Raw genomic sequence first — 9,600 nt, 5'->3', positions numbered from 1 at the left:
AGGCTGGGGCTGGGTGGGGGATGGGGCCGGGCAGTGCAGCCATGGGAGCTTGTCCCGCGGCTCACCAGCCCAGGGAGAGGCAGGCACAGCCGGAGGAGTTGCAGGAAAACCTGCAGCTGCCTGTCCATCCCTACCTCTCCCCAGCTGATCCAAATCTCTGAATCTCTTCAAATGTTTTCTGAATCAATTCAGAGGCTTCAGATTCAATTCGGACCTTTTAATGGGTCTCCCGATTCAATTCGGATTCAGAGATTCAGCCCCTGAATTCGGCTGAATCTCCTCTGAATCGAATCAGTGACTGAAGCTTCACACAGTCCTAATAAGTAACAAAGAACAATCTCACCCTGCTCAACAAAATTCATTAGGTGCCTAAGTTTGTTAGTGCCTCCATTTTGCACTTCAGCATTGCTTAGGCACCAAAAACTCTGGCCTTGAGGCATGCATGTAACTCAGGATCTTCCTTCTCCTGGGGGAGTTCCATAACCAATAGGCTACAATAGCATGTTCTTTCTGGCTCCTTCCCAAGATCCTTTACTCATTTTACATTAGACAGTCATTCATTAAAAGAAAACCAAAACAAAACAGGCACAAAAACAGGCATAACCCAGGTGGGGACCAAAACTACTTACTCTTTGGGGAGCTATACTGGGGCTGCCCAATGCTAGGGCTGTCCAACTGGCAGCCTGCAGGTCACATGAAACTCACGATGGGTTAAGACTCTGAAGACCAGAGTCTCCAGGCTCCTCCCTTCCTCTCCGTCTTTTGCTTTCTGCATTCCATGGGGGAAGGTGCAGAGCAGCACAGGACTGAGGGTGAACCTGAGGCCATGCATGTGCACAGTGTAGTATGGAGAAGGCACAGAAACAGATATGGGCATGCAGTGCACTGAAGGAGGGATGCATGGTACAGTGGTGGGAGGCACTAGCATGCAGTGCAGTGGTGCACATAGTGCATTGGAGGGGCTGTCTATGCGATGTGTAGCCTGTGGTTCACCCTGGTACAGCCCCTGGGCATACGGCCACTGCTAACGTAGCCTGCAGGGGCTACGGACAGAAAAAAATTACACATAAACCAGTACAAGTGTTTACATCTGTAACACAACAGAAGTTCAGTGCATATAAACCACCTTCAAAATTACAACCTCTTTTCTACCTTGAATTGCTACCACTGTAGTATCATCCTTACTCACCTTTGACTTTGATTTCCCCTGCTTCCTCCCCCTCCTTTGCTTTACCTTTTGTTTTCCTAATTCCTACCTATTTAGATTCTCACTGGCACCCTGTCACACTTTTAGCTTCTCTCATTCCTTGGAGTCTCCAAACAGCAGAGACTCCCTATGTCTGAAGAAGGGTGATTGCTCCCGAAAGCTTACTAAGAACTTTTTTCCAGCTACTCAGTCAGTTTAATATAAGATATCACATCTACTCAAAGAACCTTGCCTTCAAAATGGTAGAAACTGGTTTATGATAAATCTAGATGGATGTAGTATCAGACTTAACTGATTTAGGTTAAATTGTTTTATTGAACTCCTATCCCAGATGTCCTCCAGTTAACTCACAGTCTCCCAGTATCCCAGGATACTTTGCACCCCCCACAATCTCCCCCTCACAGGTAGGGCAGGCTAGTCTTGGCCCAAGCTGTCCAGTCCAGCTGAGCAAGAAGGCATGTTCTAGCGCCCCCCTGGCCTGAGCCACTGCAGGCATGTGACTGCGTTTCCAGAATTAAAAGTGAATGTCTGTTCACTTGCTTATCAGTTCAATTGATGCATCTTAGAATAACCTGCAAAGACTGAACTGATTCAGCCTCAGGCTTTTTTTTGGCGTCTGTACTTAGCCTGTCCACTGAAAACCTGACCACTGTCCCTGACCTAGGCTATGTCAAGATCTCTCTTACTCATTCTCCTGTTGACCTCCTAACTTCTACTTTTGGCTACCCAGTGGGGCACCTGTCTCTCCCTGTTCCCTGTATAGAGTACTTACATGCCTATACTCAGTTTAACCCCCAATCAAGGCACCCATATTTTAAACTAAAGACCAAACCGCCTTCATTTCTATACCAGTAATTATATCAGGGATAGGCAACCCCTAGCATGCATGTCAGTTAGTGGCATGCAGAGACATTTTTCTTGGCACACCACGAGGTGTGCAAGGACATTGTTTAAAAACAATTTTTGTTTAAGTTGCTGCTCTGGGCTCTGCAGAGTAGCCACAGGTCCCAGTGCCAGGGCAAGCACCAGGGCAGAGTTAGGAGAACACAGCAGGGACTCTCTGCATTCTGCTGACCCTGCTCCTTGTCCCCAGGCTGCGCCTTACAGCCCAGCACAGACCAAACCCTGGAGGGGACCCATGGGTGGGTGAGGCCAGGGCCCAGGCAGGTGCTGTGGAGGCCTGGTGCACTGGAGGCTCTCAGACAGCTCAACCCAGGTGCTCCACACAGTGGCTGTTTCCAGAGCCCAGGGGGCTCCTGCAGCCAGGCGCCTGCACTCTACCCAGCATACAGGGAGGCTGAGCCCAGAGCTGGGAACCCCATGAGCTCAGAGCTCCCTGAGCTCAGCATCCCACCCTGGCCAGGCAGTGTCCCCTCGCAAGCCAGGCCCCACCTTGGGTGTCACTGGGCATCCCTGCCTGCCCGCCTGCCTTGGCCCAAACCTGAAGAACCCCGGGGCAACCCCCATTTCCCACCCAGCCCCTGCTCTCCTCCAGCTGCTGCTTTCCCAAGGGCCGTCCCAGGCCAGCCTGTCCCCAACAATTCTCCCCATGCCTGCTTCTCCCCATGCTGCCCAGTTGCTGCCTCAAGTGGTGCTCACCAGGTGAGACAGGGTGTCTGTCTGCTTGAATTCTGACTGGGTCCAAAGCTTGCCCACCCACTGGGAGCCTCCAGCATAGTGGCCTTCTGCAGTGCCTGTCCAGGCCCTGGCCTTGCCCACCTGCAGCTCACCTCCAGGGGCCAGGGGCTGGCAGATGCTGTAGAGGGTCACTGTCCTAGAGGCTCCCAGCTGGCTCAGCCCTGACTGCTGCTCGCTATGGCTGTTCCCAGGGCCTGGGAGGCTCCTGCAGCTGAGCCCTTGCACAAGGAGTGACTCCACCCTGCTCACACTGTGCCTGGTGCTCAAGGAAGCCAAGCTCAGAGCTGGGAACCCCCTGAGCCCAGTGTTCAGCCCTGGCCAGGCAGCATCCCCTTGTGGGCAAGGTGGCTGCCTGCAGCCCATCCCTGCAGAACGACGCAGGCCAGCCAGGCCCCACCTTGGGTGCTGCAGGGCACCCTCACCTGCCCACTGTGGCCCAAGTCTGAGGAGCCCTGGGGCAACCCCTACTTCCTGGCCAGCCCCCGCCCTCCTCGGCTGCCACTTTCCCAAGGTTCCAGTCGAGCCGACCTGCCCATGGCACCTCCCTCCATGCCTGCTTCACTCCACACTGCCCAGACTCTGCCCTGAGTGCCTGACCCCATCACTCAGTGCCTCAGCACTGCCCCCGTTCCAGCCAGGCCCTCCCTCCTAGCCCTGGGCCCAGGCTCCCCCCACTCCAGAATTGTTGGGGAGACCTGAGCACCCCAACCATGGCAGCTGCTGCTGGGGTGTCACTGCCTCCCTCCACTGGACACTGCACTGAACCAGTGCACCCAAGCCACGGCCAGTAGTGGTGGAAGACATGGGGAGCGAGGGACGCACCCTTATTTTTCCTTCCCCCCCCTTCACTTTCTTTCTGTCTGTCATTTTCCTTTTCTTCTCTTCTCTCTTCTTTTTTCTTTTTTCTCTCTTCTACTCTTTCTCTTCCCTTTTTCTTTTTCCTCTCCTCTTTTTTCTCTCTACTCTTTTTCTTTGCTTTTTTCTCTTTTCTCTCTTTTTCTCTCTTCTCTTTCATTTCTCTTTTTCTTTCCCTCTTTCTCTCTCTCACCTTTTTTCTTTTCCCTTTTTTCTCTTTCCCTTTCTCTTACTTTTTCTCTCCTCTTTTTTCTCTGTCCTCTTTTTCCGTTTCTTTTTTTCTCTCCTTTCTCTTCTTTTTTCTCTTGCCTTTTTTCTTTTTTCTTTCTCTCTTCTTCTCTTTTCTTTCTTTACCTTTCTCTTTTTTTCTCTTCTCTCCTGTCTTCGCTTTTTTTGTTTCTCTTCTCTTATTCTCTTTCTCTCTGACTCCTTGTTTTCTCTTCTTTCTCTCTTCCTCCTCTCTCATATCACAACATGCTTAACAAATAAGAATACACAAGAACAAGGGTAGTATATGAAGTTTTATTTATTGTCACCACGTTTAGAATTTTTAGAAAACCTGATATGTACTGTAAGACAGCAACATTTATTATTGTTAATTATTTTAATATGTGATGCATTCAGCCATACACCCCCACCCCAGTTTTGTTTTTCTGGCATGCCAGCATTCCAGCACCTTACAGGGTAGACATTACGATTTTTTCAGCAGACCAGCCAAAAAATGTTGCCTACCTCTGAATTATATGTTTATAGGGGTTGGAAAGGGAAACTTTAGATAAATTCAGCCTTTCATCCTATAAGCCCACAGAACACAGTGGAAGTCTGCTAATACCAGGTCTGGGTTTTACGTTTTACGTTAATTACATTAGTTTGCATAGATATAAAATAATTCTCACCTTCTGTGCTTGTATTTTGTAATGAAGCTGCATCTGAGAAAGAAACATATATAACAATAATGGAACAAATTAAAATTACAAAATAAAAAGTTAAAGCATTATGTAAATAAAATTAAACAGGGAAAATGTTAACAAATTCCTGCTTGGAGCATTATTGGTATAGGAGACAAAAGTAATAGAAGATACTGCTACAACAAATATATAAACAAACAGACACATAATATGAGCGCTTTAACTTTTTATGAGGTTTTAAGACTGGATTTTCAAGCACTCCACACTCACAAATGGGGACAGAATTACAAAAACTCAAGTTTAAATCAGCCATTAACAAATGAAAAAAGATGCAAATATGTGCTTTGGGGTTATATGAGAAATGATGAAAAATTACATCAATACAAGCAAGAACACAGAAATTCAGAGAAGAGCTTTTTAATTTTTTTTTTTAATCGGGGATTTATGCAGCAACTTATTCAAAACATTCTTGTCCATCACAAAGTGTATTGTGTTCAGAAGGCAGTGCACAACCATAAAACTGGAGGGACTGCCAAAGGTCAACTATTTGTTCCACCTGATCAGAAGCAAGTTCAAGCATACCTAGACCATCACATACAGATGTTATTCTAACCCAGGGATACTCAACCATGGGCAAAGTGCAGCTCACAGAGCCATGGTATCTGGCCTACAGGGCTCCTAATGGGTCAGTAAATTTAGCAACGAGGGAGTGTTGGCAATTAATGGTTCCATTCTTCCCAACTACCAAATTCCCAACCCCAACTCTAAGCCCTGCATAGCTGGGTTAGGGCTAGGCCATGCCCCTGCTCCCCGCCTCAGTGATATTGGGGCCAAGTCACATGCTCTCCTCCTCCCACTGCTGTGTCATGGATGGACCATGCCCCTTCCTTTCCTGCTGTGGCTGGATTCGGGCTGGGCCAAACCTCCTCCTCTTCCCCTTCTCCCTCCCCCCACCTGCTCTGTGGCTGGATCAGAGCTCGTCCATACCCCTTCTCCTACACAGGAGTGGATCAAGTCCCTACCACTGCTCCCCTGTAGGGCCACATTGGAGCTGAGTCAAGTCCCCTTTCCCCTCCGTGAGGTTGGGCTGCTCCACCCCCCCCCCCCGACCTCACAGCTCCCTCCACATGGCCAAATGGAGTTCAACAGTGACCCCCTTCCCAGCACCGGATTAGGACCACCAGCCAGATCCAGCCCACAAACAGACCAGGCACTACCCATCACAGGTCACAAGTCAAAAAGCTGAGCATCACTGTTCTAAACTGCTCTTAAAAACCTCCAGTGACACAAATTCCATGGGCTTCTTAGGTAACCTGCTTAATTAACTTTTTCTATGAGGAAAAGCTGTCCATTATCTAACCTAAAACTCCCCTGCTGTAAAATTCTTACTATTATTTCAGTGGATGTGGTTAACTATCTTTAGGACAACCTTTTACATGTTTGAAGACTGCTATTTCTTCCTTCAGTCTTATGTTTTTCTAGACTAAACAAATTCTGTTCTTTCAGGTCTTGTTTTTAAACACTTCATCATTTTTGCTGCTTTCCTTTAGATCTCCTGCCATATGTTTATATCTTTCTCAAAGTATGGGATCAGAAATTGGACACAGATCTTCAGCAGTGCCTTACCAATGCTTCTGTGTCTTACTTATGATGTACCAATTAATACAACACAAAATGCCATTTGCCTTTTCTGCCATAGCATCACGTTATACACTCAATCAGCTTATGGTTCCTACTCTCCAGATCCTCTCTCTACTATTGCTGCCTAGCTATCAATTTTGTATTTGTTTATCTGATCTTTTTCTAAAGCTTTTATTTGAAATTTTATTTACTTAGTTGTATTTTATTGAATGAAGACTACTTAATCAGTCTATTAAGATCATTCTGAATTCTGTTCAAATCCTTGAAGACATTTGTAATGACTCATATACAAAGCCAGTCTGTATATTTTCTCTTTAATTATCCAAGTTCTTAATGAAAATACCATATGGTATTAGACCAAGGACAAACCCCCATAGGATTCCACTCTCTATATCCTCCAAGTGTGATAGTGAACAAGTTGAGTTTAGTATTTCAATCAGTTGCGTATCCCCTCTATCATATTTTCACTTACATCATATTTCCCTATTTTGCATGCAAGTATGTCATATGGGACTATACTAAAAGCCTTACTAAAGATGTATCACTTCTACCACTTCCCCTTTATCCTCCAGGCCCATTGCTCTATCAAAGTGGGAAATGAGTAATTTTCTAAGGGCTTATAAATGTATTAATTTGTACCAGTATCTTCCCAGGAATCAGGACCAGTGTTTTTGACAAATGAACCCTGTACCCTCCAAGAGTGCTGCACTGATCTCTTTCTCCTGCCCCATCTGCTGCTCTGGTTTCTGCTTCTTCCTCAAATCTCCTACCTGTCACACACACAGGTTGCCCATGCCACTTGTAGCACAAATGCTGCAGATTGGCCACCCTGATCTAATTGCTCTATAATTCTTTAGTCTCCTTCTTTTCCTTCTTTAAAAAGACAAAAAATACGATTGCTATTCTTCTATCATTTATGTCTTCAACTATATTCCATGAGTTCTCTAAGATGAGCACTTATGGTCTGAAGATTGCTTCAATCACTTCCTTTAGTACCCTAAGTGGATTTCTTCAGTTTGGAAGACACAATGCATTAGGTAATAATTTAACAACATTTTAAGAAATCCTACACAAATGTATGTTAATATGTTAAAAAAAAGTGCAGATTATTCTAAAGTGTTTGCTAACATAGTATTTGTTACCAATACATTTGATAATTGAACTAAAACTATACTTAGTTAAAACAAACAAGGAAAGACTGCTGTCCAAGACACAAACAGCCTATTTCATATCATAAACAAGGGCAAAAGAATTAGTATTTTAAATGTTCCACTATTTTGAAAATAAATATATTTGGACTACCCTCATACAATCTCTTATTTAGTACTTCCTTATTTTTTGCCCATGAGATTTTAAGAGCCAGATACAGGTAATAATGATTCTATAATCAATATTAATGATCCTATAATCAATCTTCAGTTTATTTTTAGCATCAACACAATAATTAGGAGCAACTGAAATGCAACCTAGTTTATTTGGTGGCAAAAAGGGGGCATCTGTTTAGCAACACACACACACACATACATACAAACACACATTTGTCTATATATTATATGTGTGTATGTGTGCATGTATATGAGTGATTTTCTTCTATGGTTCCTTTAACATATGACTGAAGAAGCAATTTCTTTGTGTTTGAAATGCAGCACGCCTTTTTCAATGAGATGGGAAAGTCTTCCACCTTTTTTTTCCAATTCCCTCCCTCCCCTCCACTCTCACAAATTATTCACCTTTTATGTTAGGAAGCTACTGGTCAAGCAACTCTCAGCTATCACTCCTTTCCTGCATGTAGCTCATCACTACAATGCTTGAGTGACCTCATTAGGGATAGCAGACTTTGCTTCATCTGATTAGGAGATAATACAAAGGATTTTAATCTTACGGAGGGGAAAAAAAACCACAACCCTAAACTGATTAAACCATTTACACAGCAGTTTTGAGATTTACCAGTTATCTAATAAGATATAAAAATAAATCTGTGGTTTACAGGAAGTAATTTTCTTACCAGTTATGGTTACAGGCCGTGATAGAACTGATAACCGGGAATGTACAGTGCTTGCTGCAGGGAAAAAAACACGTACAGAACATTAGATAAACGTGTTTGTTAATGTTGTAACTCTATTACCCATTTCATTCAACAATAACTGGAATTATTCACCAGCAGAGGGCAATACCTGCCTGTTAAGAGGACCCATGCAGAACACCTGTGATGCAAATCTGTGTTGGAATACCTACCCAGCATTTAGACCCCTAACAGACATTGCACTTAAAATGTGATTATTCTGTTAATTATATCTTAAATGGTAAAATGGCCATATATTCAGGCTATTAATTGCATGACAGAATGGGAAACCAGCCACTAAATTATGCTACAAAACAGCAGTAATATTTTTGTGGCTGGTTTCCATCATGCTTTAAATTGAACATATGCCTGATGCTGGCTGAATGGTGGCATCTGGATGACAGCTCCCCTGTGCTAGCAAGCTGACAGCCATGTGGTACAGCTCTGACAATGGGCCTAGGCCAGGGGTCTCAAACTCATCCAGGCCCATGGACCAGATGAGTGATATGGTGCTGGTCCACAGACTGGATTGGGCCCATGGACCCCCTCTCTTCCCCTCTCCATCATACTGGATCTGGCATCTGTTCCTAGTTAGACTGTACCACACACGGCACCTACTCTGAGAATGACACCACACATGGTGCCTGCTCCAGCTGCATGTGGCACTCCACCTGGGTGAAGCAGATGCTACAGGCCTCTGGCCAGCCTGGGATTGATGCTACACGTCCCCAACCAGGCTGCACTATACACAGCATCTATTCCAGTCAATCCCAGATCTGTGTCACATGCATCAGCCTGTGCAGCACAGTCCAGAAGTGGCTGGAGTGGGCACTGCAGACAATGCACATCCTGGGCCATTCCCACAGGGCTGGGCTGGCATGCACTGTGCTCAATGTGAGCCTGCTTAAACCTGGAGACATATGTTTCACACCCCTAAGCTAAGCACCTAAGTTCAACCTAAGGCTCACTTCAGTTGGTAAGTATTTTTTGGATCTGCCCCTTGGTACCTAGAAAGATTAAGAATATTGGCATCTCATTGTACTTCCTATTCATTGCAACTGGAGAAACTGAAACCATTTTCAGAACTCCAGAAGTCAAAATTTTTCATAACTCCACAACAAAGAGAAACCATATAAACCTCTATTGAATGAAACAGTTCACAATAGAGTGCACAGCCACAGCACCATGTGGGCACTGCGGACCCACAGTTTATGTGAGGGCAGCATTTAGACAGGAGTCTTCCAAGAGACACCTTAAGAACTAAGTGGGGCAGGGGTCAGCAACATATG

At 45.1% G+C, this 9,600-nt stretch overlaps 1 protein-coding gene across 4 annotated transcripts in view; it reads right to left on the bottom strand.

Annotated features, from left to right (window-relative positions):
* ADGRG2 (adhesion G protein-coupled receptor G2) overlaps positions 1 to 9,600 on the bottom strand; it is a 101,124-nt gene that overhangs the window by 54,046 nt on the left and 37,478 nt on the right. For all 4 annotated transcript variants that reach the window (XM_019529222.1, XM_019529223.1, XM_019529224.1 and 1 more), the window contains exons 4-5: positions 8,255 to 8,308; positions 4,597 to 4,629 (exon numbers count right to left, since the gene is read on the bottom strand). In XM_019529222.1, the coding sequence (XP_019384767.1) occupies positions 4,597 to 4,629; positions 8,255 to 8,308 (87 nt within the window). The remainder of the gene's footprint in view (positions 1 to 4,596; positions 4,630 to 8,254; positions 8,309 to 9,600) is intronic.

Source organism: Crocodylus porosus, unplaced genomic scaffold (assembly GCF_001723895.1).
Source record: "Crocodylus porosus isolate Cpor-Errol unplaced genomic scaffold, CroPor_comp1, whole genome shotgun sequence".
Lineage (NCBI taxonomy): Eukaryota > Metazoa > Chordata > Crocodylia > Crocodylidae > Crocodylus > Crocodylus porosus.
The sequence above is the reverse complement of the archived record's forward strand: the minus strand, read 5'-3'. Positions and strand labels throughout refer to the sequence as shown.